The following is a 27,952-nucleotide window of genomic DNA, read 5'->3' as shown; positions in this document are numbered from 1 at the left end:
GAATTACAGCGATGTGCAAGAGCTCAGAGCTGGCTGTATTATCACACCTGACACAGCCATGGACGTCCAGGTCCCTGCTTTATCCATACACCAAGCATGGACACAGGGAATTCAGGTCAGCACACCCCAGACACTCATCAGCTCATGGCTTTCTTCAGGCCTGAATTCTCCCTTAACGCTCGCCCATGAAATTTCCATTGGTGTCAATGAGCTGTTGGATTGTTCAACCTTGCCAGAGACCAAGCAGCTTGGTTATGGACTAAATGAAGTATTTCTCAAAGGCTATTTTCTATGTAATTGGACTCTACTCTTTTTCCCACAAGGAAAAGGTGCTTTACAGCTAATTCAAAGCTTGAACAGAGTTTTTGTGCAGATTTTGTCCGGACTGTAGGATTCGTCCTACACAATGTGCTGCTTGTTCATTTTGACAGAAATAATTGTCAACAAAATGAATTGCATGGTTATGTATTATGAAAACGTGCGAGTGAGCTTCAACTGCGTTCTTATATTTTTGGATTCTGATCTCAACTCGCGTGGCTCTGGAAGGAGCTCTGGGTTCGGCACCGGTGTCAGGCAGCGCTGCTTCATTTTCCGTCGTCTCCTGCTGTTTGTGTAGATTGTTTTGCTTTTAGCTAGATAGCCTCACATTGCTGGCACGTCCCCAGTTTGCATGCAAGGTGTGTAGCCTGCTCCTGCCTCTGCCCCACTGGCCTTCCCTTCGCCATTGAGCAGATAAAGACGGATTTTCTGCCCTTGGCATGACTGGCAGCGAATATTTCACTCTCCTCGTGTCCTTAGCATGGTCAGGATCTCTCAGCTGCAGCTGTCTGGAGGGGCTATTTGACTAACACAACACCCTAAGAACCTGTTGCATTCACGACTAAGTCCAGGAAAGATTCTCCAACAGGTGGAAGTCCTGTGATGAACCTGGCGGTGCCCTGGTACAGCCGGTTCCACACGCTCCAGGCTGAATGTGCCACCGTGTCTGTGCTTCAGTTTTTCCATCAGTGACACCCCTCTGACACTGGGAGCTGATGTTATTCTGCACAACTGGGTGGCTGTGGTGGGTTTGTGAAGCATCCCAAGGAAGGCAGGGGTTCAATTTCTTTTTAAGGCTTTTTCTAGCCATGCAGCGGGCATAGCCTGTGGGGGACAGACAAGGAAATGGTTCTGGGCACGTACAGCCATGGCAGAGATGTGAATCTGTGCTGTTAAACCCAGATAACCCCAGGAAGGTACAACCCCAGCTCAGGACACGTGTGTGTCACCTGTGTGAGATTAATGCTCCCTCCTCCCCTCACCTATGTTGGCCCATTTTTGCAGAGAGCAGCTGCTGGAGGTTCAGAAATGCACCCACCTCACTCCAGCCTCACCAAGGGGGTTTTATTTGGAGGGTGCAGCCACCACCCTCAACTGTCCCCTGAGAGAAACCAGAGGCACAAGTCTCTAACTGAAAGCCTTGAAATGAATGCAGCTAGAGAGCACTGGTACCATATAAAATATTTATTGATTTTTGCAAAACGTTGTAAAACGCATCTGTAATAAAAATAAGAAACCACGCTGTGCATCTTGCACGTTTGCATACCAACAAAAGGTATTTTTTCCCCCCACTGCTGCACGGCAGCAAATATAACCGTTCGCTTCTTGTCAAGTCTCGCGGTTGCGGTCTCCTCCTTCAGCCGACCTTTCTCTCCTCTTGCTGGAACCACCACCAGGTAGGACGGGACAGCAGCGTCTCTCGGGTCCCTCTCGGGGCGCGGGGCTCTTAGGACGCGTGCTGCCTGGTCACCAGGGCCCTCTGCGTCCCCACCGCCTTCTTGCTCTTTTCCAAGATCAAATCTTCCTGTTTTTGGGCAAGCATTTGCTCTCGCGTTGGGGTGGGTTTCTTCTCCTCGTCTAGCATCCCTTGGGAGGTGAAAGGACTGCACACTGTCTCCACCAGACCGATAACCACCCCAAAGAAAGCCAGCACGCTGCCCAGCATGTACAGCTTGACCATTTTCCTGTTGGGCTTCTGGCTGAGCATTTCTTTGGCAAAGGGGATCAGCTCGTGCATGGTTTCCATCGTTTCGACAGCAGATCCTCAAGATGTCAGTTCTGTAAGAGGACAGAGAGGTAAAGGGACGTTAGTTAAATCCAGCTGCTTTTTGCTGTACTGCTCAGAGCCCTCCCGGTGATCGCAGGATCCCAGAGTGTCAGGGGTTGGAAGGGACCTGGAAAGCTCATCCAGTGCAAATCCCCCCATGGAGCAGGAACACCCAGCTGAGGTTCCACAGGAAGGTGTCCAGTTCTCCAAGCCCTCCACACACCCCCCAGCCCCACTTTAAGTGAAGATTTTTGGTTATTTTGCTAGAGTACAACGCACCCACCCCATCGCCCCGTGTCCAGGAGCTGCCCGGCAGAGCTGACCCTTCACAACCGGGTTGCAACGAGGGGAGAAGCAGCCGGGTCCCCCCGCATCCCCCCATCGCACCCCCTTACACCCCCTTACCGAGGCGGTTGCTGCTGCTGCGGGGCAGGGGAGGGGGCGGTGAGCGCTGCGGGCTGCGCTGGGCTGAGCTCTGCTGGGCTGAGCTCAGCTGGGCTGGGCTCTGCAGCTGCTGCCCGCAAACCCGCCGCTACCGCCTTATATCGGCGTTGGGGCGGGCGGGGCCGGGGGGCCGGGCCGGGATGTCCCGGACACGCTGCCAACACGGGCGGCCCCCCCGCCCTGGCAGCTCCTGCCCTTAATCCAGCCAGGCTAAATAAAACCTCATTTTTTTTTAATGTACCAAACTTGTTAATGTTCCCCCCACCCCCCCCAAGAAAAAATTACCCCGCAGTCTAATTTCACAACGCAAGATCTTATGTACAACTGGCAGCACAGCTCCGTGGCGGCTTCTGTAAGAAATGTTTAATACATTAGTTTAATGCATTAATTACTGCACAAGGGACCGTGAGGCGGTGGGTCTGTGACCGTAGCTTGTAAAATATTACGGTGTTTGCATGTGTGCAAGGTCCAGTTCAGCAAAAGAGATGTTTTCCTGCCCTTTCTTGCGGTGAAGTGGGTGAAACAAAAATGCCTTAGCGAAGCGTAATGAAGGTGTTACCCAGAATAAGGTGGGGGAATGTTTGTTAAAGAATTCTATAGGTTCATGGTAAAGCGAACCATTACAAAGCGAATCGGTCCAGCGTGGGACAGCGCCTTGATTTCTTGGAAATAAGTATAACTGGGCATTTAGTGGAAATAAGAATAACTGGGCATTTCTCAGCTAGCGAAAGTTACAGGAAGCCTGTTAAGACTTGATGCTGAAACTCTGTAAAACCCCATTGTGTCGCTCCTTGTGATGACACCTGAAAATGTGTTTCCATTTGGGGAAAAAACAGAAGGCAGCGCTGTCACGGTGATCCCCTGGCTTGCTGCTGAACAGTATTGCATCAATAACACACAGCACGTTATGTCATCTGCTCCCATGCATGTATACTGCCCTGCCTGGATGCGCCATATATTATTAATACATTAAGACCGCTGTTAATACATTTCCGCAGCTGCTGACCTTAAAGAAGTTGCTAAAAGCCGCGAGAGGTTGTTGGAATTTACAACTTCTGATTTTCCAGAGCGTGTGATGGTGTCTGGACAGATTTCTCATCTGCTCTGTATGGCTGAGATGATGGGAATTGCTCTGCCAGGGTGGTATGTAGAAATAACAATACAGCGTGAGCTGATGCTATAGCAGCGCTTTTAAGGAGTGGTTGATGTATGTGGGAAGAGGTAAAGCTTAGAGAAAGAAAGATGCTGTAAAAGAGCCTGGGCTGGATCTCCTGGAGGGGCACCTGGGGGGATTTGTAGCATTTAAGCTGCCCTGTGAGATGCTGCTGCCCAAATTCTGCCCCTAACATCTCCGCACTGGCTCATGAGCCTTGGGCGAGATGACCTTAAGGATCCTTCCAACCCAGACCATTCTCTGTAATTAAAACCAGCCTAAACCCTGGCTTGTGCTGGGGTCACAATTCCAAACTTTAATTTGCGATCCTCCGGGCAAGGACCGCGCTGTCTCCGGCCCTTCTCCTCCTGCTCTCCCCGTGCTGCCCGTGTTAACACCCACATGCTCCTGGGCTCTGCAGCCACACGCGTGGGGGGTTTGTGTGGTCTGTGTTTTTTGTGTCTCGTGGAGCTGAGTCACCCCTCGCTCCTCACATCCCGCACGTCCCGGGGAGGATGGAGCTTTCCCCCTGCAGCCACCGTAGCAGGCGGGAGGGCGTTCACTCCAAGGAAACTGCCAGTGAAAACGGGTTTTTTTTTTCCTTGTTCTTATTTTAAAGTTTTGAATGTGCTTAGGAAATTGTATTGCAAGACTGGCTGTAAAAGTTGCTAAAGACTCGTCTATCCCTCCTCAGCGTCTGGGTTTTTTTTCTTTAAATAAAAGGTCCTTATCTTCTCTGCCAACTTGGCAGCAAAGGTTGCAGCCGATTCCTCCATTCGAGCTGTGTTTGTCTCTTCTGCAGTGTTTTCACAAATGGCCATTGCAGAAAGGATAGATAGCTGGAGGAGACGGCCGTTAGGGAAAGTTCAAGGTCACCATCCATCCCTCCATCCTGGCTGCACGGCGAGGCCGCCGTGTAAAATGCGCTCCCTCCTTCACAATCCCGGAAACAAAGGTCAGGGCGAAGCGTTGGAATCGTGACATTTTACCTAAAAAAAAGGACATTTATTTATATATTTTTTGAAGCAGCGTTTTGTTTTGCCCTCCTGAACCTTCTGTTTGAAAGCCTCTTTTCCAACCTGGGGGCTAGAAATGGTGCTTTTTAAATTCATTTAATATAGATGGAGATGTCTGTGCAATCCCCAAAGCACTAAGAGCTGGAGCAGTAGGGAGAGCACAGAACCCAGGATAATTTTCAGGGTTAACCAAGCAGCTGATAATCATCTGTGGCAAATGCACTCGGATTGTGTTGATTTAACTAAATAACATTTAATTCAATTTTGTTTTAAATTTGAGTAACAAAGTCTGTGCAAGCTAGTTGTGTGGACATATAAATTGGATTAAGAGTGGATAAAAGGATTAATGATTAACACTAAATTAGACTAATTTTAGCTGCTCCTAATCATATTTAGGAGAGTCTGAACAAGGCGGTTGTCAGGTTTAATTGCAACTTTGATTAACCCAGGCTTTATAGCTGGGAGAGCTGCATGAGTTTAACGTCATTTGGAAGAAGAGCTCTGCCTGAATTTGCAAAGTGCCATAAGCACCTGAGGCTTAACCTAAATATTGCCGGCGACCACTCGGAGCGGCTCAGGGAGATGATGCTCCGCTCGCCAATTTGGACGATGCCGGAGCCACCAGCTCGCGTAAAGCTGCTTGGAAATGGCTTTTTGGAGGGTGCAGATGAATCCAGCAGCCCAAAATTCCCTCTCCTTGTTTGGCACGGGGACAACCTCGGTGATACTCCTGGGAAGGGGGTCACGGGCACAGGAGCTCTGCCCTTGCTGGGGTGGCTGTGCGTGAGGAGAGGAGCGTGAGCGGGTCCAGGGCTGCGGAGGGGTTGGCGCCAGGGCTTGCAGGTGGTTCGGCTCCGGTTTCAGCCGTGTCCCCTGGCCAGTCACAGGTCCAGCAGGCGCTGGGCACGCTGAGGGTGCGTGCTGGCAGCTGCGGGGGGAGAGATGCCATGAAAGGAGCTGGGAGGGAACTGGCTGCCCCTGCGTGCCAGAGCATCCCCAAATGAAGCTGCACGGCTGGTCTGCTGAGGCGTGAGCGTGCTGTGGGTGTTATCTCCCCAAAAACCTGAGTAAAATAGGAGTGTGAAAGAAAAGGAAACCCTGAAGCCCGGCGAGCCATATTAAGGGTCTATCCCAGTTAAAAATTAATAAAATTACAAAATTTTGGGGTTCATCATGCCAGGTGTTTCTGCTGTACTGAAGCACCATGTGGCTGCAGAAGACCCTTCCCATGGGCTGTACAGGGGCTTTACCTAGCACCTGATATTACCCCCATTTTCCAAATATTTTATTCTCATTTCACATTATTTACCTCGGAGGACGTTCACATGTGGTGCTTTTGAGCAAGATTTGAGATTGGGGGCCCATCCTAACTGAGCTGGGAGCCCAGCCCTGACATCAAGTGGCACCTTGGTGGCTGCCAAGGTCCCTTCCCACCAGCCCCCCGTGGCTCTGGGTTTTACAGGCTCACGAAGGGGGAACTCAAGACAAAACGCTGGGGTGACCTCTGTCTGTTAGTGACATTTCCCAAACGTGGCGTAGCATCGTCTCGGCAGGAGCGCGGGGTTGCCTCATCTTCCACATGTCGGTGCGTGGCCAAGGGTCGGGTCCTGCTGGACTTTGTCCGTGACGAGCGTGGGTTCCTGGGTGTCCATGGGGCAGCAGCTGCACGGTGGGAAAAGCAGAAGCCAAAGAGCAAGTCTGGGACATGGGGCTGCACTCACCCGTTCCAGCCCACCATGATGTCAGGGAGAAGGAGCAAAACCAGGGCATTAGGGAGCAGTGTAGGGGAAAGGGACCTGGGGGTCCTGGGGACAGCAGGGTGACCATGAGCCAGCACTGGGCCCTTGAGGCCAGGAAGGCCAATGGTACCTGGGGTGGGTTAGAAGGGGGTGGTCAGTAGGTCAGAGAGGTTCTCCTGCCCCTCTGCTCTGCCCTGGGGAGACCACCCCTGGAATATTGTGTCCAGTTGTGGCCCCTCAGTTCCAAAGGACAGGGAACTGCTGCAGAGAGTCCAGCGCAGCCACCAAGATGCTGAAGGGAGTGGAGCATCTCCCGTGTGAGGAAAGGCTGAGGGAGCTGGGGCTCTGGAGCTGGAGAAGAGGAGACTGAGGGGGGACTCATTCATGGGGATCAATATGGAAAGGGGGAGTGTCAGGAGGATGGAGCCAGGCTCTTCTGGGTGACAACCAGTGATAGGACAAGGGGCAATGGGTGCAAACTGGAACACAGGAGGTTCCACTTAAATTTGAGAAGCAACTTGTTCCTGGTGAGGGTGTCAGAGCCTGGCCCAGGCTGCCCAGGGAGGTTGTGGAGTCTCCTTCTCTGCAGACATTCAAACCCGCCTGGACACCTTCCTGTGGAACCTCAGCTGGGTGTTCCTGCTCCACGGGGGGATTGCATTGGATGAGCTTTCCAGGGCCCTTCAACCCCTCACATTCTGGGATTCTGTGAAAACGTTTGTATTTGGCCCCAGCAGGATCAAACCCCAGCACAGTGAGTCTCTCGTTTCAGTTCTGGCAGGCGTGAAGTGGAACAAGCTGATAATCAGGGCAGAAAATAGTGTGAGCTCCATGTCAGTCACGGCTTGCGATGTCAAGGATGATATGTGGCTTAAGAGGGGGCTCCTAAATACCCCATTAGTTTGGACTTTTGGCCATTGATGGAAGCAGGGTCACTGTACCCCTCCCCGCTCCATCACCACAGCCCAAATCCTCTGGCCAGCAGCCAGACACTTTCCTAAAGGAATATTTTCTCCTTTAGCAAATGGGGACGTGACAAAAATAGTGATGCAAGGATAATTTTATCAAAGCTCCCGCTGGGAAGGGCTGTGCTGTGGGAGGGGGGCAGCCACGGACCCCCCGGCTCCACCACCACTGGGATGGTGGAAAGGAGCTGGATGTGGAAAAGGGGCTGCAAAAGGAGGCAGCAGCCTCTGTAAGCCCAGTCTAAGAGGCCACTGCCCTATGGATCCAGTTCCTGGGGTGACTGGAATTTAAACCTAGACTAGGTCAGCTGGTTTGGGTTTCAAAGTTTTATCCACTCTTAGGGCAGGGGTAGGGTTTTCAGAACAGGAATTTGGACTTTTATTAGAAATTCCGGAAGTGTTTTTTTAGAGGAAAACAGGACAATTAGCAAAAATGGTGTTTTGACTCACCTGCGTGTGCTGGAAGGAGGAGGTGGTTTGCTGCTCAGGTTTTAATTAAAATAGGAAATGAAAAGATGAAGTGGAGGATGCGCTGTTTTAGTGCTGAGATCAGCGGAGTTGTCAAAGTGACAACATTTCTACCCCTGACAAAACCTTCCCGGCTTTCCCCCTTCCCATGTAGCTTCAGTGCTTCCAGCTTCAGGTCTTGTTCCTCCTTCCAGGCTTTTACCGTGAATGTTTGCGAGCAGCTGACAAAATGCACATGGGCTGCACCTGAGCTGATGCTGGAGAGTGTTTGTGGTTTCACCCCAGCTCTGGGAAGGCAGGGACTGGAGGGGACTGGGACTCCATCCCTCCCCTGCACCACGGTCCTGCTCCGTGTCACTGAGCAAATCAACCCATGCTTTATTTTTCCACGTGTAATAGCAGCTGCCCATATAACAAATGTGCTTTGAGGCGTTTATGAATCCTTCAGTGAAAAATGGAACAGCGGCATTAAGTATTGTTTAATTTTGATATGCTTGAGCTATACAGTTATACTCAATTAGCATCCTTTTTTCGTTAATGGAGGCTTTGTGTTTCAAGAGATTGTTCTTGCGCGCAGTGCTCTGCTCCCAGTTTCCACCTTTGTGTTCCTCTGAACTCCAGAGAGATAAGTTAAAAAGTAATGGACTCATTCCAGACTGGTCAGTGTTGCACTTCAGCAGGTGAATCGAAAGCCTCTGAACTCAGATTGTGTGGTTGGAAAAGCCCTCAAAGGAGTAAAGTACTCGCGTGCTTTTAATCCAAACAGAAAGCAAATAGCTTGGAGGAAATAAAACAAAGCTACTCATGCAGCAGTCACATCCTTTTCAGCTTTGGTGGAGCTGCCTGAGGATGATGATGATGATGATGCCATGGTCCCTCCCTCTGCCACAGCTCCGTCACCCGTGTCTGAGCCTGGAGAGAGCGGGGGGGACCTGACGGCACGTGGTGGCGGGGATTTGTCTGTCTGTCTGGCTAAGAACCCTGATTAGAAAAGCCAAGGGCTTGGCTGTTATTAGCAGTTGCAGAATGTGAGTGCGTGACACTGAGTGACACGCGTGTCCCCAGCTGGCCGGGCTGTTTCGCACCCTCCCTGGGTTTTATGGGAAGATCAGCTTTGATACGCCTGGCTGTGATGTGTTTATATTCTCAATGCCTGGAGCCCTTCCCACCTGAATCTTAAACCCAAGCCTGCAGCATCCTTCTCGGTTACTGCTGGTGTAGATGGGACAGGGTCCTCTAAAGCCTGTCCCCTTCTGCCCACGCTGGCGCTGAGATCCTGGGTACAGGATGGCAGCACTGCTACCTAAAATCAGCAATTAGTGGAGCTTTTCTGACTCTGAACACCTCTGGGACAGGGCAGAGGAGCTGCTTATCAGGTCATAAACGCATACCACAGAGCAGGAGCCCCGAGGATGTCACCGGGTACAAGGACACAGCAGCTCTGTGCTGGGGACACGGAGCTGTTTTCTTTCCCTGCTTTTTTTTGTTTATTTTGTAGTAGATAGTCTGTAAATGAGACTATTCCTTGCTTTTGTTCTTGTTTGAACTTGCAGAGCCTGAAATTCCAGGTGATAGTTTACCTGGCTTTGGCAAGTCCCTGGGGCAGGCTGGAGGAGGAAAGGATGGATCCAGGTATTTTGGATCATTCGTTTGAACAGCTTGCGGCCGAGAGAACATTTGCCTTGTTTCTGCTTCACAGTAATTTGAGGTGGAACATCACCATTTCAGAGCATATCAATGCCCAGGATTGTGGGGTCGATATGTGATATTTACAGTCTTTCCAAGAGCAGCTTCACCCTCCCAGTTTGACGCCCCATGCTTTTGGGTGCGGCTTGAAACCAGACAAGAGCAGGCACCCAGCAATGGACATTTAGCCAAGGTTTGCAAGAGTGCCGTGTCCAGCATGACCTTGCAGAAAGCCAAATTGGTCAGACCCTTCTCCACCAGAGGTGGAAATCAGAGAGTTGGATGTGATTTCTTGCAGAGCCCAGGGGAGATGCCCAGTGCTGCGTCGCGGGAGGTTGCGCTGTGGATGGGTTTGACCGCGCAGGAACGGTGTCGGCAGCTCATGGCACGTCTCATCCCTCCCTTTCTCTATAAAACATTCCAGCGTTTCTTCCCGCTTCCTTTTCGCTGCCAGCAGAGATGGGGAGGAGGAAGAATGTGGCGTTACCGCATTGCTGGGCGGTTCCGGGTGCACGCCCAGCGCTGCGGGCGCACCTCAGCCACCAGTGGTTCACATTCTGTAGCCTTAAGGCCAATATTTATGTTGCTTTTCCTTCCAGCTCTGTGTGTTCCCTTTCTCTGAGCTCCTGATCCTCAGCTCGCACGTGCCCGTGTCGCTCAGCGTGAGGACGGGGAGGTAGGTACCACCTACAGCAAAGCAGAGATCTGACGTGGGCTGCTGAGCTCCCCACGTCAAGGATGTGATTTTGGGGGTCGTTTCAGTAAAGTCAATGGGAACGCCTCGATGCCAGTTTTTCTGAGGGTGGAAAAAACTATGTTTTAGCTGAAATGCAGCACATGAGCAGGGGTGAGCTGCGGGTCTGGGTCTGCCACAGACTCCCAAGCTGGTATTAGAAACCGTCTGGGTGTGATAGAGTTCTTTTGGACATCTTGGCATTTCTCTAAATAGCTAAACAAGAATTATATTTCTTTAAAAATTTCCTTCCTCTTCAACTCTTTTCACCGCTGGTGAGTTCACAGGATTGTGTTCTGTAGGTAGCTCTTGAGCTCACCTCGTATAATTTTGTGTGTTGAGGAATTCCAGTTCTGCAGAGAGGGGCAGTGTGAGATCTTGAGATCACCTTCAGGCTCAAGTCTGATATGTGAATACACAGTGTGATTATAACTCACGTGGACATCCCTAATTAGGCTTTAAAGGATCAAGTTCAGGTGCTGCCTTGTCACAATATGCAAAACCCATCCGAGAGGGCGGGTATGTCGCCCGATGCCGAGTTGTGCGGCGGCTTCGGATGGAGCTGGTTTCCATCTGACGTGGTGATGTCCCGACAGAGCCCCAGGTGGGGTTTGTTTGCCTACGGATGGGATTTCGCTTGCCGGTTACCTGCAGAGCAGCTGCTTCACGCTGCCGTCATCCTCCCAAGTGACTTATGTCTGCGGCCGTGCGCCCTGTCTGGAGCTGTCATGAGTTATCCGGTAACTGGGTGTGTGTGTCTGAGGATCCCTGAATCACACCTTTATCGTTGCTGCACCCACGGGCACCTTCTCCCCAGGTGAGGCAGCTGCCTGTTAAAAGCCGGGAGAGCAGATCGGCGGCTGCAGATCGGCTGTTGGGTGGTGCCGGAGGAGAGAAAGCCCTTGCTGTGCGCTGGGGACGTGGGGGACACCGTGGGGACCAGGGACGACGCTCCGGCTCCTGCAGGGAGGAGAGCAGGTGAGGTTTGTTGCTGCAGGGGGCGTGCGGGGCAGCTCTGCCTCTCCACAGGGACCCTGCAGCAGACGCTCATTCTGCAGCAATTTTCCCTTTATTTTCTTTCTCTTTTTGTAGATCAAGACTTGGGGCTATCACGTGTGCTGGTGAGTTTTGGAATCGATTCTGGCCACGCAGGGCAAAGGGTGGGGCTGGAGAACAGCGAGCGCAGCGGAGCTGGGAGCGTGGGCGTCTGCGCGCGTGCACGCTCTTTAAAGCATCGTTTGCAGCCGTGGGTTTTGATCTGGTATTGGCACCGGGCAATCGGGAGTCACAGCTCTGTGGGGAGCGAGGTGCCTGTGTTTCACCTCAGCAGTCATAGAAAGATGCAAAGATAGTGTTTGGGGAAGAGGGCAATCTCTGATATGCATTAGGAGAATCTTGTTTCACAAGTTAAATGAAAAGCTGAGATTCTTCGTACATTAAAACCAAATACAGTCTGAGCACCTGACTTCCCTCTTCATTATTCTTGATTTTTCACCCGTGTTTTGCTGTGGTAGATCACCTAAAATATCTCCCTGTAAACTGAGAAGGAATGTGAAAGACTTGGACTGAGCTTTTGACTGGTATTTTCTGCCCGTTTTCGCTCATGCTGTAAATTCTTCCCTAGGTGTGTCCTCGGCCAAATGGAGCCTCGCTGCCAGCTTTGGCCATGGGCATTATTTGTCCTCCTGGGTAAGGCCTCACCGTACAGTGTTTCTAAAAGGATATGGGGGAAGGTGACTAAATAGAAGTGCTGCTCATGTGAGCTTTGTGTTGGTGGCAGCTGGGAGAGCGGGGTTTGATAGTGGTGCTGGCGTTTGGCAAGAGGCTGCTCGCTGTCCTGAGGAAAACAGCATCAACCAGCACGTCTGCTGTTTTCTGTAACAGACCAACTGCCATCCATGCTTGGGACAAACCTACGAAATGCATTTGCTGGGAAGGACAGTGATGTTTTTCCTCTGAATTACCTTTTGTTTTAATAAGGAAAAAGGCACTTAGAAGTGCTTTGTACTGACAGTTATTTCTGAGACTCTTCTTTGCCATGACCCCAGTGTTTGGGCTGCAGGGCTGCTCACTTCCCTGCCCATCATACTGCACAGGCACAAACCTACAAACTGCATTTGCCAAAAAGGACAGTAGTGTTTTATCCCTGAATTACCTTTTATTTTAATAAGGAAAAAGGTACTTTAAAATGCTTTGTACTAACATTTTCTTCTAAGACTTTTCTTTGCCGTGACCCCAACGTTTGGGCTGCAGGGATGCTCAGTTTCCTGCCTATCGTACTGCACAGCCCTGCGTGGTGTCTGTGCCACCCTGACACAACCCCCCATCCTGTTTTGCTGCTGTTCCAGCTGCCCCACAGCTGCTGGCTGCCCAGCCAGGCTGCTCCCACGGCGCCTGCTACCCCCCAACTGCTGACCTGCTCCTGGGACGAGCCCACGGCCTCCGAGCATCCTCCACGTGTGGCCTCACCAAGCCCGAGACCTACTGCACGCCCCACGGAGAGGTACGTCACCTCCTCCCCCGCGCTCCCAATGCCTTTACCCATCCTTCCTACACTTTTGGAGGGATGTGTTTAACTTATTTCAGGTGCTTATCCCCCTTCCAACCGCATTGGGTCATGGCACCATCCTTCCTACTCTTTTGCAGGGATGTTTAACCTATTTCAGGTGCTTATACCCCTTCCAACTGCATTGGGTCATGGCACCATCCTTCCTACTCTTTTGCAGGGATGTTTAACCTATTTCAGGTGCTTATACCCCTTCCAGCCGCATTGGGTCATGGCACCATCCTTCCTACTCTTTTGCAGGGATGTTTAACCTATTTCAGGTGCTTATACCCCTTCCAGCCGCATTGGGTCATGGCACCATCCTTCCTACTCTTTTGCAGGGATGTTTAACCTATTTCAGGTGCTTATACCCCTTCCAACCACATTGGGTTATCGCGCTATCTGTGGTGTCCCCTTGAGCCCTTCTCTACCATCCCTATGGTTGAGAAGAAGAGCCAAAGCTTTTGCATCCAAAATACCCCAAGCCTTCCTATCCCTGGACTTTTTAGTTATAAACTAAACTCGTATTTCACTTGTCAAAAATGGGAACATTGCAGGTCTTTCACAAAGACTTGGAAAAGCTTTTGAGCCGAACGACTGTTTTCAATTATGCTGGTTGTGCGGGGGCAGGAGATTGTGCTCGCTGGATAACGTTTCAGCCAGCTGCAGATTCCCAGGCTCCAGAGCTGCCACCAAACCAGAGTCAGAGTTTAAGGATAAGTCTGCCCAGAGCACAGAGCTGAAAATGCCACAGGGGCAATGGCCTGATGTGAGCACTTCCTAAAGCCTTTCTCTGTCCGTCTGGTGGTGTTAACCCCATAACTGCCCTGGGAGGAGCTCGAAAGGGAGCGGGTTCAAGGCAGGACAGGCAAAAAGGGTCTTGGAAAAGATGCTGGAGAGGAAAGGAAATGGCAGAGCTCCAGTGAAGCAGTGTTTTCTGCACTGAAATCCAGCCTGAGTGAGTCAGCCTTCTTTTGCTTATAATTCCCCTTCAATTTGAAGGTCAAGGTGTGGCAGTAAGTGGATTCGTGTCGGAGCCGGTGGTGGTCAGGTTTTTGCTCTGCTGTGTGCTCAGGGATGGCTGGGAGCTGTTTGGTGTGAAGGTGGCCCGGGTGGGTACGAGCATCGTGTCCTGGGCCGGCCGCAGCATCTGTCCCTCGTCGGGTTGTTTTCCAGGCTGACAGCTGGGGTCAGGCATTTCCTCCGCTCAGGCTCCCACTCGCTTCTTTGGGAGCTGTTTTACTGCTCCCAGGGAGCAGAGCTCTTCCTGGCCTCCCCAGCAAACCCCCGCGGCTTTTACTGCTGCCACAGTCCATGGGCAGAAAAAGCAAGCGCTCATTTCTGATCTAACTTGTTTTTTCTTCCCAATTTCTGTTGATACTTGAGGAAAATCGTACATATATGTACCTGTGAAACCTTCGCTTAACATTGACTTTTGACGGTGACTTTTACTTGAAGAGGCTTGTGCTATGGGAACCGGATGCCTGCAAAACCTGGTTGTCCTGATGGCAGCTGGCGTGGGCTGGTTATTCCCTTTTCCTGACCTTGAGGGATCACTCTGAAGAGCCTTCAGTTGTGATCATCTGCAGCATTTGTGATGTTTGCAGTGGAGTCTGAGCGTATCTCTGGCTGTGATAAACCTTGAGCAGAAACCGTCTGCTCGGTGCAGAATTAGCGAGCGGGGCCCGGTGGGAGAACCACACTGGTTTCTCTTGATGTTCAAGCCCCTAAACTATTCAGTTTTCATATTCCTTATACCTTGCCTTACAAGTACCAGGGTAAAAAGGGATATGGAACAATTAAACAGTGATATGTTAAGTTGCGTTCGCCAACTTAGGTTTGGGAATGGGGTTTTTGCTTCCTTACATATGTGTGCTCCTTTACTGAAATGAGATGTATTGTTACTGGTAGCGAAGCCCTCCAAGACCCTTATTTCTGTTCTGCAGCTCTAATGGCAGTTATGAGTATACCAGCTCCTGTCTTTACAGGAGAAACCCCCATGCTTCGAGCACTTCCTAATCTTTCCTCCCTTTTCCTACTTCCCTAATTTAAGCAAAAAATAATCCCCTGAACTCAATTTTCCTATTCCCATCCCACAAAAGTGAGCATGTTATGTATTGACTCATGACTTTTTTTTTTTTCGGTGACAAGCCTTGCTCTCGTTTTGTTGCCAAATAGGTACAAATTTGGAGCGGGTTTTGCAATCTCAGCATAGGGCACGGGATGAGGGGTTGCTCTCGCACGCTGCCAGCCCAGGGTCCTACTTTTGCAATTCTAGTGGGTCACTGGCTGTGGGCACCGATTTCAGCCACTGCTCCGGCTCCAAATCCCTCTAACCTTTATACTTTGCACTGCCGATTGCTCCATTCCTTGGCTCTAGGCTCAGTCTAGTGAAACCCAGGAGGGACGCTCAGCATTGCCGTTTATAGACTGCAGCGACGATTAGGAAAGCGATGGGGGGTGGAAACCAGGCAGCCTGGCTTGGAAATCACTTGGCGCTTGGGAAATGGCTGTTGGAGTCGGCAGGGAAAGTAAAAGCGAGAGGGAAACGGAAAAGAAAGTGGAAAAATAAGCCAGCCTGGATTTGGACTCGTAAAGGGTGTGGGAAGACTCTCATTGACCGAGGTGTGATTCAAAGCCCGGTTAACTCATCTCTGGATTTAAACGCTAAATATAGCGCTGTGATAGGAATATGGGGTAGCTCCAGCCAAGGGAAGGCACCGTGGGGTGGTTTTCATGTGGGTTAGCGGGTTCTTGGTCCCCTGAGCGTGTCCTCGGCTCTTTGCTGCTGCTGGACGTGCCATGCTGGTGCCACGGTGTCTTTGCACCCAGCGAGATCATCGCTTCTCTGCATGGAGAGCGTTTATTTTCTCTGGGTGTGTGCACATTCAGAACTTGAAAACAGCTAGATTTTTTTCTGATCATTTTATTAATGTACAATAGTCCCCAAAGCACTCTGTGTACGCTGTGAAATATCGCACCAAGAGAAGAGCCAAACTGGGCGTCCTTGCGCTTGTGTCGCTGCTCTTTTTCCCGCATCCTACAGTTTGCGTGTGTAGTGACCGCATGGATCCTCACGCCCCGACCCGGCGAGACTTTGGGTATTAAAATGTTGTTTGCATAAGGTTAAGGAGCAAGATTTTCTTCTTGCTCTCACCCGCTTTTCCTGGGCGCTCGGTGGGTGTGAGGAAGGAAGGGTGAGAAGTCACCTTCATCACCTCTTGTGTCGTGGTGACGCGGGGTCATCCGGGCAGGGATCGAGATGAGAGGTACCAGAGAAGCCAAATCCTTGAGTTTAGTGATGGGAACGTGATTTTGTGGGGCAGGAGAGGATTCCTGCTCCTGCCGACAGACGGTCACAGCTGCATCTGTAGCATCTCTCCCTGTGTTGTCTCAGCGCTGAGTCTCTGGCTGCTTCCAAAAATACAGGCCAATGTCTGCAAAAGGGAATATGTGCAAGACTGATGCTTCTGTCTGCTTTATTGCTGGCATCTCCTTGCTCACCTGCATCAATCGACCGAGGAGCTCAGTACGGATCCCAACCACGCTGGGTGCTCCAGCAGGGCCCAGGAACAGGGAGAACCCGCCGAAAAGCCACCGTACCCCCCTAGCTCATCGGCTTTGCAGACCCACATCATCAAACTCCAGTCTTTTACACAGAAAAACGCGTCCGTAAATCGTGAAATAATTGTGGCCAGATGGGATGGCAGGGAGTCCAAATCTCCTTGCTCAAAGCAGGGCTCATAGTTTGGGGTATGGCTTCATCATGTCGGGTGATTGCACTGAGTAATTTGTATTCCTGACCTGTTGAAGGTAACACAGCAACACGAGTTGCTGCTCTGTGCTTATCTCATTTTATTCTGGCATTCAGACACACCCTGCTATTTGCAGGGATATGCCCCTACCTGCAGTGAATGTGCAGCAAAAAAAAGCCTATTTCCCATAGTTTTTTTCCCCCTCCTCCTCCTCCTTTCTCTGTATTTTCCTTTGCCACATGGCTGCAAATTGACACATATGCTGGGAGACATCACGTCATTCCCTCGCAGACAAGTCGCAGAGGCAGCAGGACCCCGCGATGCGTGCGGGGGGTGGAGATGAGCTGGTGCAGGATGGGTTTGCACGCTGTCATCCTGGCAGATTTTAAACGAAGTTTTGCTGAGGAGAGATGATGTGAGAACAGACGGGGTGAGGAAAACAGGCACCCACATGCTTGTTTTCAAGCAAAAAAAGGAACTTCATTTCCTTAAACCCCATGCTTAGGATGTTTGTCCAAATCTCTGCTCTCGCCTCTGAGTCTGGGGGTCCGTAAAACAAGCTGGGGGCAGACCCCTCTGTTTATTTTCTGAGCATAACCTCAGAGCTCACTTTCCAGCGTCACATCTGACTGGCCGAGTGGGGATGTGACATTAGTTGTTAATAGCAAAGCGATATCTCCGTCTCAAAATTGAAGCGTGGTCCAGTTTAGCAAATACCAACTGCTCCCTGAGAATTTTAACCTTGATGACATAACCACGGGGAACTTCTGCGTTTTCCCATAGAAAATGTATTGAGTCCTTTGCTGTTGTGATGTCCTGCAGCCGGTCTTGACAGGGAGTGCAAATGGTTGGAACAGAGAGCTGCATAACTTGGCTTTAACAGGTGCCCTTGTTCCCAAGGTAACTTATTCCCGCTGCCTCCCCCTAGTTTTTAATAACCCTCAATTCCTCTTTATGCACATACCTTCCCACTGCTTTCCAGATTGTCCCCAAATAAACCCGGGACAGTAATTACCATTCCTATACAATATTGTGCAAGATGACACGCGGCTCCCATATGGGAGGCTGTGTGCCAGGAGCCCGACTGACACAGTGGCTCTCGCTGACACCGAGCTGGGTTAAACTCAGGACCAGCAAGGTCTCCAGGGCTGAGAAAGGTCTTCGTTTCGGGACTGGAGGGAAGCAGCTTCCTATTTTTGCTGATGAATAACTTTGGTTTATTTTGGGTTGCGCACCTATGCCAAGAGGTTTTATTTCAAAGGCTCTCTGCTCATATTAAAATGGCAACTAGAGCTACTTAAAATACTTTGGTCCGAGTCCATCAGCTTAAAATTGTCTGAGGTTTTTCTGCCCCTGCATGAGTGGGGAAGCATGGGAGGCCGGGCAGCAGCTGGTTCACAAGGTCAGAGCAGGAAAGCAGCAAAAACCCACTGTGGGGAGCCCCAAAAACCCGCTGCAGAGCTAAGGAGAGCCCCAAAAACCCACTGCAGAGCTATGAGGAGCCTCCATAAACCCACTGCAGAGCTGTGGGGAGCCCCCAAAAACCCACTGCAGAGCTGTGGGGAGCCCCAAAAACCCACTGCAGAGCTGTGGGGAGCCCCCATAAACCCACTGCAGAGCTGTGGGGAGCCCCAAAAGCCCGCTGCAGAGCTATGGGGAGCCCCTATAAACCCACTGCAGAGCTATGGGGAGCCCCCAAAACCCACTGCAGAGCTATGGAGAGCCCCAAAAACCCACTGCAGAGCTATGGAGAGCCCCATAAACCCGCTGCAGAGCTGTGGGGAGCCCCAAAAACCCACTGCAGAGAGCCCAGGGAGGGCTGGGGCTGCACCGCATTCCCTGCGTGCACCCGAGTGCCTGCTGGAATATATATAGACAATTTTTACAACTGTTGTTTTTTCTTTCTACCTGGATTTTTTTTGCCCCCCTCCACCATTTCTTTCTAAAGCAGGAATCTGTTTATTCTCTGAGATGACTGCCTCCTCAATTACCTTTTAGAAGCCTGGGAGGAATTTCCTTTAATCTCTGAACCTCCCCACCCATCTGGGTGACTCAGGAGTAGCCGGAGGCACAGAGGGTGATTCGTGGCTTCCCTGCAGACCTAAAACTTTTGCCTTTTGAGCCCCACATCCCCAAACACAGGATTCTTTTTTGGGGGCAGTAGCTCATGGGGTGGGACTGTTGGGTGACCCAGCTTAGTGACCTCTTCATGTCCCTTTGTCACGTATTCACACAACCCTGCTCTGTTTCAAGTCTGTTGCTGTGATTGCGGATGAAACCAAATGGAAAGGTGTGCACTTGGTGAATCTCTGGATTGTCATTTTTAGTAATTCCCTCTGTCCCGAGGAACTTTGAGACACATCCTGGCAGCGATAGCAAGTCCTGTTGGGCAATAGAAGGGTTTCACAATTTGCACCAAGGACGTGAAATGGATTTTGCTTCTTCCAGTGTTATTTTTAGCCGTAATTAAACAGCAAAATAGACAAGATTTTTCTCACCGAGCGCAGCCTGGGGAGGGTCTGTCTCACACTTTAAACTCCATCTTTTCTTTTAAATCTGGTTGCATCTTCACTGCCAACATTGCATTGTAGCTCCTAGAAGGTACTTGTGACTGTGGCTGTGTGAATGGGTTGATAAGTATGCGTGACTCACTCCTAATGAATAATTTAGCCGAGATTAACCTTTCCCCTCGCAGAAAGCTTTCCTGCTCCCCTTGCTAATCACGCTCAGAACTGTTGTGAAGTTTAATAATGATTGGGAATTGTTTGCTGGATTATTTCTGTGGATAATTCCGGTAGTTTCCTGACAATTTGCTGCTCGTAGTCATTATCTGAAATGAGTTCTTCTGCCTGGACCCGATTATATTATTTCTGATTCTAACTGGCAGAGCCAGGAGGAGTTGGTAGAGCCATGGAAATTGCATGATTATATATTTTGATTTCTCTGTTTGCTTATTCTGCAATATTGTTATAAATATTGTAGTTGGCCAACTCCTGCTCTGGGATATTTATAGGCAGAACATAAAGACTGTGTAAAATATTATGGAAACAGATCAGTTTTAAGTGAGGATCTCAATATCTGCCCAACTGCTGAAAAATTCCCAGGCCCAGGGGCAGAGCAGAGTCAGGTCTGGGCTTTGTTAGGAGTTAAAACTGAGCCCAGGTGTGAGCTCACACCTGTCTGCTGCTAAAACCGAGCCCAGGTGTGAGCTCACATCTGTCCGCTGCTAAAACCGAGCCCAGGTGTGAGCTCACATCTGTCTGCTGCTAAAACCGACCCCAGGTGTGAGCTCACATCTGTCCGCTGCTAAAACCGAGCCCAGGTGTGAGCTCACATCTGTCCGCTGCTAAAACCGAGCCCAGATGTGAGCTCACATCTGTCCGCTGCTGCTGGGCTCTGCACTGGAGAACATCTGAGTATCTACTGGGGGACCAGCTGGTGCTTTCTGGTCAAAGCCACCCGCACCTTGTGTGGTTTTGTGTGAGAGTAAGTAGTAAAGTAGTTCTTATGAAGCTGAGTCCTTTTTTATATAAGTAAGAGACTTGGCTGACTTGGTGAGCCTGTTTCAGGAGTAAGGAAGTATATATAAACCATAAATTAATCTTGCAAGGGGACACCAGAAATCTCGGTGCCTCTGTGTCCCTTGGCCACCACCTCTCAGCAACTCAGATCTGCCGACCCAGTTTGCGTGGCCTGTTTGGTTTCGAGTTGGCTCATTTGTTTAAGTATCAGATACTGAGATTTTAGCACAGGGTCACTTGTCACCCAGTGTCTCTGCTCTGCCACTGAAAGCTGATCTCATCACTGGGGTCCCAAACATGCCCGTGTCTCTGCTGTCACCTAATGCCACCCCAGCCCTTGTTGTGGGTATCTCGTTGCCTTCTTGGTGTCAGCTGTCACACCTTGTGCCAGGCACATTCCCCTCGTCTCCCCCAAACCCACTTTTCTCCCGGGATGACCTTTCCAAGCCGTCCTGCCCCACACCTGCCATCGCTGGCAAACGCTGTTCTCCATCCTCCCCCGTTCCTGGGCTTTGGGACGTGTCAGTGCAAAGCGTGTGTCCCACTGCTCCATTTGGGAGGCTGCTCTACTACCCAACTCGATTTTCTAGTTGAAGAATTTCACACCACATTTCCTTTTGGGACAGCGTTATCCTGTAGGTCATACAGGCCAAACTTGGGAACCTTTAGGGAAAGCGGGATCTTCTTCATCCTTCATTCTTCATCTGTTCTCCATCCCACTGGGCTGGAGATGCCAGCACTTCATTTCGTGACCTTCCCCTCTCCCCATCTCTTGCTCAATCTCCTTGCTGCTCCTTTCTACACATTTCTGGAGGCTGCTCATGTACCGCACGTACCCGGCGGCCCCGTGTTAGCGCTTGCATGGAGCGTTGCTTGGTTAGTCAAAATTTGGGTATTTGTTTGCTCCTCAGGGACCCAGTTTTCTCCTGTCCCCGCGTTCCATGTGCCACATCTCTGTTTGCTCCCTGAATTACATAAGTGAAGGGCTGAACTTTGAGCCGCTTGACTTCTCACCTGCCAACTTCTCACCCGCCGAGCTGTTTGCTGCCGCCCCGCTCCCCGGGGAGAGCGGGGACTGAGCATCGCTGGGGGATTTGGGATGCGAGAGAAAGGCCTTTCTGTTCACCCAAACAAACAGCCCCTTGGCTGAGTGGAAAAGGCAAGCTGATCCTGAAAAGCTGCAGAGAGCTTTCTATTAAGTGCTGTCATTGTGGAAAACAGGGGGTTTGCTTAAAAAGAAATATGCATTTTTGACGATTTGCCAAAAATGTGCTTTAGTCGAAAGCATTTTGGTTTTAGCTCTCAGTTCGTAAAACCGTGAGTTGTGGTTTTTTTTAATGGGGTGTGAAGAGGCCCTACATATTAGTTTTATTGATCACGGTTCTTGAGCTCTCTGATCAACCTGCTTCACTGATGCCGTTTGTTCATCGGTGAGTCCACGCTGCACTTGGGCCCCTCTCCCCCGGGTCTGCAGTGGGGCTGTTCCCTCCGACCAAGCCGGGATGGTCCCTTGCACACACCCCTTCTGTTCCAGTGGAGCATGAGGTGCTGCCGGTGCGACTCGCGGCTGCCGCACACCCACAACGGGCACCGCGTGGAGAACGTCCTGTCCTCGGCCGGGCACGCGCGATGGTGGCAATCCCAGAACGGTGAGTACCATGGGGGGTCACCGCAGCTCCCCACAATAAACGGCGTTGCAGGGAAGATGGGAGGTGTGGAATTCAGTAGAATTGTAGAATGGTGTGGGTTGGAGGGACCTTCCCAGCTCCCCAGTGCCACCCCTGCCATGAGCAGGGACATCTTCACCAGCTCAGGTTGCTCAGAGGCCCGTCCAGCCTGGCCTGGGATGTCTCCAGGGATGGTTCATCCACCACCTCTCTGGCCAACCTGGGCCAGGCTCTCACCACCCTCAGGGCCAACAATTTCTTCCTTGTGTTCCTGAGTCTCCCTTTTTTAGTTTAAAACCATCACCCTTATTACAGGTTGGAAGGAGAAAAGGAATTAAATAACTTAGCTCAGTCAACTAAGTGTTTGTTTTCCTCTCTGCCCGCAGGCATCGAGCGCGTCTCTTTGCAGCTGGACCTGGACCAGACGTTCCAGCTCAGCAGCATCCTGCTTCACTTCAGGGTTCGTGTGCAGCATCTCACATGGGGGTCACGGATGAGGGTGGATGGGCCCTGCTGGCTCCCCACGAGCTGTGGGGATCTCTGTGTGCAGCTCCTGATAGGAAACACGCCAGAGTCCCCGTCCCTCCTTTTACTCAGGTTCTCATGGCCGTTTCTGCAGGTGTTTGGGAGGAGCAGAGCAGGCTGCTGGGGTCCAACCTGCTGAAAAACCTCTTTAGTGCAGTGTGTACTTTGTGGCTGCAGCAGGGTTGGCCAAAGTGGTTGGTAATCTGCAGGGGACAGGATTGCTCCAGCGTCCTGTGGAGACCTGAGCCTGAAGGAGGAGGAGGAAGAGGAGGAGGACAGGCATCCCCGGGTGGACGGGGGGCAGCTGGGATGCGCTGTCTTACAGATGTGCCTCTCTCCCGCTCTGCAGTCACCGCTGCCCGCGGCGATGCTGATCGAACGCTCCACCGACTTTGGCAAGACCTGGCAGGTGTACCAGTACCTGGCTTCCGACTGCGCCGCCGCCTTCCCCAGCGTCCCCAGGGGCTCCCCCGAGAGCTGGCAGGACGCTCGGTGCCAGGCGCTGCAGGGCTACACTTTGCACGGGGGCAAGGTAGGATTTAGGGGGGGTTGTGGCAGGGACCCCCTTGCACGTGTGCCTGTACCCTGGTTTTGGGGCAGGTGGGTTGTGCAATACTGCAGAAACTTGTGGTGGTCTGGAAATCTGAGACACATATGACACCTGGTGAGGGATAGAGCCTGTGGACATCCAGCGCTGCTGGTGGGAGGATGATTCCTTTTCTCCTGGGAGGAAAGCCCTCCCTGCTTTGTGGCAAGCAAGGTTTTATGTTGGTTTTCCTGCAAAATCCTCTGCAGCCTTTTCCATGTGTTTAGTGACATTCTGCAGAGGCAGATTCAGAGCACGTACTGCCCAGAGTGTGAGAAGAAAGCACCTTGTGTTTCTTGCTTTTTAACTTTCTTTTTTTTTTTTTTCTTCTAAGGTGAAATTTAGTGTCCAAGACCTGGCATCTACCATCACTACCTCTTACAGCCAGACTGTCGATAGTAAGTGAACAGCCTCTTTTATATCTGAGAAGGGGCGAGGGGAACGATGCACCTCATGGTTCTTACTACATGTGGTGAAGAGCGCTGAGCTGGGATAACCCTGTGGGGGAGCAGGTCCTCAGCAAACAAAGCCTTGAGCTGCGTGTTTGACAACTGCCCTGGCACCTCCCAGGTGCCAAGGAGCAACATTTGGTCTTTGCTGATGACTCGTCTGCTGCTCTTCGTGCTGATGCCTGTCTCTTGCTCCATGCAAATCGCCTGCTGTCCCCTCACCCCTCTCCTCGGTCCCCAACAGAGCTGGGACAGTTCACCAACCTGCGGATCAACTTCACCGAGCTCCCCCACATTGCACGCCAGGGATACCACTCACCCAGCACCTTCTACGCCGTGACCGAGATGCGGGTGGTTGGCAGCTGCTTCTGCCACGGGCACGCCGACCACTGTGCCCCTTCGGGAGACCTGCACACCGCGGTGAGCTCTGTCTCTTGGCTGGGTGGAGGGCACACAGGAGTTTTCAGCAGGCTCCTTCATGCCCAGGAGGAATTGTCGGTGCGGGTTATTAGCTGTTGTGGGATTCTTATGCTTGTCTATTTTGCCTTGAGCGAGGTTGTCCCCTGGGTAGGTGGCGAGAATCGCCCTGTTGCTGTGGGTGAGGAGCAGCCTGTCCCCGGTGCTGGAGCTTCATCCCTGCTCAGGGAACGGGGCTGCACGGGGGCAGGAGCAGGACAGGGCTGTGCTGGAAAAGGGGTCAGGGGGATGAAGCCCCGAACTCATCCAGGAGGGTACAACATTGTCTGTGCAGCAGGTCCACGGGCACTGCGTGTGTCAGCACAACACCGCCGGACCCAACTGCGATCGCTGCGCCGCCCTCTACAACGACCGGCCCTGGGCACCTGCAGAGGACGAGGATCCCCACGAGTGCCAGAGTACGGCGAGTGCCTTCCCCCCTCCTCTTCTTTAATCCCATGAGCAGCAGCAGCAGCGAGCTCTGATACCTTTTACTGGGATGCTTTGTGGGGTTGGATTTTAATGTGGATGTCTCTGCAAAAGCCACCTTGACACGTTTGCACCTGGGCTTTGCTCCGCAGGGCTGCACCAGCGCTCGGCCACACTGTCCGGCCCACGCCAGCTTGGTCCTGGGGGGTTTGCGGGTGTCACTGTGTCACACAGGGGACTTGGGCACCCTCTAGTGCTGGAGCTGCCGCTGCTGGAGGGGTTTGCAGGGTTGCAGCCCTAACTGAGCAGTTTTGTTGGGTTTTTTTAGGGTGCAACTGCAATGGTCACTCAGCATCGTGCCACTTTGACCCGGAGCTGTACCGTGCCAGCGGAGGGGCGAGCGGGGGTGTCTGTGACAGCTGCCAGCACAACACCGAAGGCAACAACTGTGAGCGCTGCAAAACTAACTATTTTCGCAACCCACGGCAGGATCTCGCCCATCCCGAAGCCTGTTTGCGTGAGTGCCTGGTTACCCCGCTGTAGCACCTTCCACAGACCCCCCAGCCACTCCTCGTGCCCCTCACCAGAGCTGCTTTCTGCCCGTTTCCAGCCTGTGAGTGTGATCCGGATGGCACCGTGCCGGGCTCGGTCTGCGATGCGCTGACGGGGCGCTGCGTCTGCAAGGAGAACGTGCAGGGCGACCGCTGCCACCTCTGCAAACCAGGGTTTGCCCAGCTGACCAACGCCAACCCCATGGGGTGCCGCAGTGAGTACACCCTAAAACAGCTCCTGCTTCCTGGGGTGCTTCTGTTCCCCCTGCGCTCGTTTGGCTGGCTACAAGGCGCTTTGTTGGATGTGGCTTTGTGGGAAACCAGGCTGGCGCTCAGCACCCATTTTTAATATGACAAAACCCCACCTTGTTTCAGGATGTGCCTGCAACGTGCTGGGAACGCAGCAGAACGTGCCCTGCGACGACGAGACGGGGAAATGCGTCTGCCTGCCCAACGTGGTGGGGAACGACTGCGACCAGTGCGCGGGCGAGCACTGGGACATGGGCAGCGGCCGCGGCTGCCGGCCCTGCGACTGCCACCCCCGCGGCTCCCGCAGCCCCCACTGCAACCAGGTACCACCCCCTGCATCCTCGGGGGAGACCCAGCATATTTCAGCAATGGTGCTTTTTTATTTCCTTGCCTTCTTTCATGCATGCACCTGTAAGCTTTCTGTCTTAGCACCGTGCTGGGATCTCTCAGAGCATCAAAAACACCTCTTGGGTGGCTCCGCTGTCCCATCCATAGGAGCCTCCACTAAAGGGCTGTGCTTTCTCTATTGCGTCCTGCTCTTATTTTTCTTTTCCTGTTTCCTAGAAAACACTATGACAGGCTTATTCAGGAAAATGAAAGAAGATGGTAATTACCAACACAAAAATAAGCAGTTTTAAAAGGTTTGATATTTAGTAAGGAAATCCTAATAAGAGATCTTCACACAGGCAATGCAAGTTAATTATCCTCGTTTGTCAATGAAAAGCATGTGTGTCACTTCAGGCTTAAGAGACAACAGGGAAAATTAACATTAAATGTAAAATTAAATAAAAATTACAAATTCTGAGAGCCAAAGGTAGGTCCCAAATGAGCTCATTGCAGGCAGGAGACCTGACGTGGCAAACCAGCTGCTTGTGGGCGATTCCTTTGTCTTTGAAACAAAGCCTAGAACTCTGCTTTGCCATGCTTGGGCTGTTTGGAGGCTGTTTGGGGCTGAGCCTGCATCCTGGGACGTGAGCGGAATAGAGGAGACTGTCCGTGCGCTGGCTTTCCCAGGAAAGTGGCCGGACCCATCTCCCTGATGTATTTCTCTTTCCGCAGTTCACGGGACAGTGTCAGTGCCAAGAGGGTTTCGTGGGACGGACGTGCTCGGCCATGCAGGAGCAGGTCTGCCCAGATAGGCACTACGGAGATGTCCGCATGGGGTGCACAGGTAGGAGCATCTGTCTTGTTTTGGCTTGATGTCACTTAGCACTGTGAAATCCCAGGTTATCTGGGAAAGAACATCTGGCCCGGGCCTGATATTGGTGTTTCCCATGCTAGTGTGCAAGAGAAATTTGTAGAGTCATAGAATACCAGGTTGGAAGGGACGACAAGCTTCGGATGGTCCAACTTTTCTTTGCAAAACTTTCCTCTCTGGAACAGCCACCCAGTTAATCCCTGTTGCATCTCGAGGTGTCGCCCAGTCCCATCCCAGCAGCCTTGGGAGACCCTTGGCCATGCTGGTCTGGCCATGCAGAGTCAGGGGCTGGGTGAGCAACCAGGCTCGGGGGCTCTTCCCATTCCTCTGCCCGTGTAATCTGACATGCTACAGGGGCCGATAGGTGGGGTTAGACTTCAAGGTTTTACCAAAAATGTTTGGATCGGATGATCCTGTGGTCCTTTCCAAGCTGGTGTTCTATGGTTGTGCTGGCGTCCCGTTAACAGGCTCTGATTTTACATGTGCATATCAAATTTTGTTTTGTCCTCCTTTTTGGTGGGCTTCACCTTGACATCTCTCCACTTTTGCATCCCCCAGAGTGTGACTGTGACTTCCAGGGCACAGAGGATGTGGGGTGCAACAAGACCACGGGTCAGTGCCTCTGCCGCCCGGGTGTCACTGGTCCCCGCTGCGACCAGTGCCAGCGCGGCCACTGCAGCACCTACCCCGGCTGTGAGCTGTGTCACCCCTGCTTCCGCGCCTACGACGGGGACATCCAGCGCCTGCGTCTGCACCAGCTCGGCCTCAGCAACAACACCTCCCAGCTGCCCGCGGGGAGCGGGGGGTCCCGCTTCGGCCCCCGCCTGGCGCAGGCACAGGGCAACGTGCAGCAGGCGCAGAGCATCCTCGGCCGATCGCTGGTGACGGAGCAGAGCCTGGCCCAGGTGGGCAACGCGCTGGCCGCCATCAGGTGAGGGTTGGATGCCGCTAACAGGGCGCATCCCTTAGCCGGGAGGAGACGCTGACGTTTTGTGTGCGCGATGAGCTGCTTGCACATTTCATTTTTGTATCTGAAAATCTTGCTCTGTTGAAAGGTGAGCAGGGATGTGAGAGAGCAGTGCTTTCATGCATGCCTGTCCTGTGTGAAATATTCTAGAGTCAGCATCTTTCCCTGTCCCTTCCTGGCTCTCTGCTGCCTCCGCAAGCCTGCAGGGCCGTGGCACGTCCTTGGTCATGGGCTCTCCATGCTCTGAAGAGCCTCTTCAGCGGGTGTTGGCAGCATCCCAGCACAAGAGCCCCCTTCTCTCTGCCTGCAGGTGCTTTGCGCTCTACTTGAAGTCACATTTTCTGCTTTTTCTCTCCCAGAGAGCAGGTCCAAGGCATAAATCCTGACCTTCGTTTTCTGGATGAGACTGCCTCTCTATCGAGGGAGCTCGAAGCCCTCAACAGCAGCTTGCTTATCACTAATGCCCAGTATCAGAACAAGAAGAACCAGTTTGAAAGCAGCATCAGCACAGATCTGTCAGGTATGGCGCTGCAGCTGTGATATCTCTTAATTTGCAGCCATTAAATTACCTCAACGTGACTGTGCCTCGTGGTTTCCCACCAGCTGGGTGGATGAGATGGAGTTTTTAACCTTCTGTCAGCTTAGAAGCAGCAAACACATCTTCCCTCCCCAGCGAGAGGAATGCTTTCCACCCAGCCTCTGGTCCACGACTCAGGATTTCATGTTATGGGGTTATTTGCTCTGGTGTTTTGGGGCTGGGTGGC

General features: G+C 51.9%; 2 protein-coding genes across 6 annotated transcripts in view; one reads left to right on the top strand and one right to left on the bottom strand.

The window, feature by feature from the left end:
- The window catches only part of LAMB3 (laminin subunit beta 3), a 64,259-nt gene that overhangs the window by 28,009 nt on the left and 8,298 nt on the right, over positions 1–27,952 (top strand). The window contains exons 2-18 of one of the 5 annotated variants that reach the window (XM_065854754.2): positions 10,157–10,233; positions 10,895–11,030; positions 11,108–11,268; positions 11,915–11,979; positions 12,639–12,793; positions 21,646–21,760; positions 22,165–22,238; positions 22,653–22,835; positions 23,224–23,287; positions 23,583–23,758; positions 24,090–24,213; positions 24,552–24,740; positions 24,834–24,989; positions 25,150–25,346; positions 26,083–26,194; positions 26,780–27,152; positions 27,548–27,708. In XM_065854754.2, the coding sequence (XP_065710826.2) occupies positions 10,157–10,233; positions 10,895–11,030; positions 11,108–11,268; positions 11,915–11,979; positions 12,639–12,793; positions 21,646–21,760; positions 22,165–22,238; positions 22,653–22,835; positions 23,224–23,287; positions 23,583–23,758; positions 24,090–24,213; positions 24,552–24,740; positions 24,834–24,989; positions 25,150–25,346; positions 26,083–26,194; positions 26,780–27,152; positions 27,548–27,708 (2,518 nt within the window). Of the gene's footprint in view, positions 1–10,156; positions 10,234–10,894; positions 11,031–11,107; positions 11,269–11,382; positions 11,412–11,914; positions 11,980–12,638; positions 12,794–21,182; positions 21,542–21,645; positions 21,761–22,164; positions 22,239–22,652; positions 22,836–23,223; positions 23,288–23,582; positions 23,759–24,089; positions 24,214–24,551; positions 24,741–24,833; positions 24,990–25,149; positions 25,347–26,082; positions 26,195–26,779; positions 27,153–27,547; positions 27,709–27,952 lie in introns of those variants that run through there. The other 4 variants (XM_071817607.1, XM_065854753.2, XM_071817608.1 and 1 more) reach the window with 4 other exon arrangements.
- Positions 1,489–2,626, bottom strand: G0S2 (G0/G1 switch 2). The gene is made up of 2 exons (XM_065854568.2): positions 2,492–2,626; positions 1,489–2,097 (listed from the first exon to the last, which is right to left on the bottom strand). Exon 2 carries the CDS (start codon positions 2,063–2,065, stop codon positions 1,766–1,768), a length of 300 nt encoding a protein of 99 aa, XP_065710640.1. The 5' UTR covers positions 2,066–2,097; positions 2,492–2,626; the 3' UTR covers positions 1,489–1,765.

This window comes from Patagioenas fasciata, chromosome 21 (genome assembly GCF_037038585.1).
Source record: "Patagioenas fasciata isolate bPatFas1 chromosome 21, bPatFas1.hap1, whole genome shotgun sequence".
In the NCBI taxonomy this organism is placed as follows: Eukaryota; Metazoa; Chordata; class Aves; order Columbiformes; family Columbidae; genus Patagioenas; species Patagioenas fasciata.
Note: the sequence above shows the minus strand (reverse complement) of the source record. Positions and strands in the feature narration are given on the sequence as shown.

Bases quoted from the DNA above. Each gene is read 5' to 3' on its own strand.
- G0S2 (XM_065854568.2), bottom strand. From the start codon at position 2,065: ATGGAAACCATGCACGAGCTGATCCCCTTTGCCAAAGAAATGCTCAGC.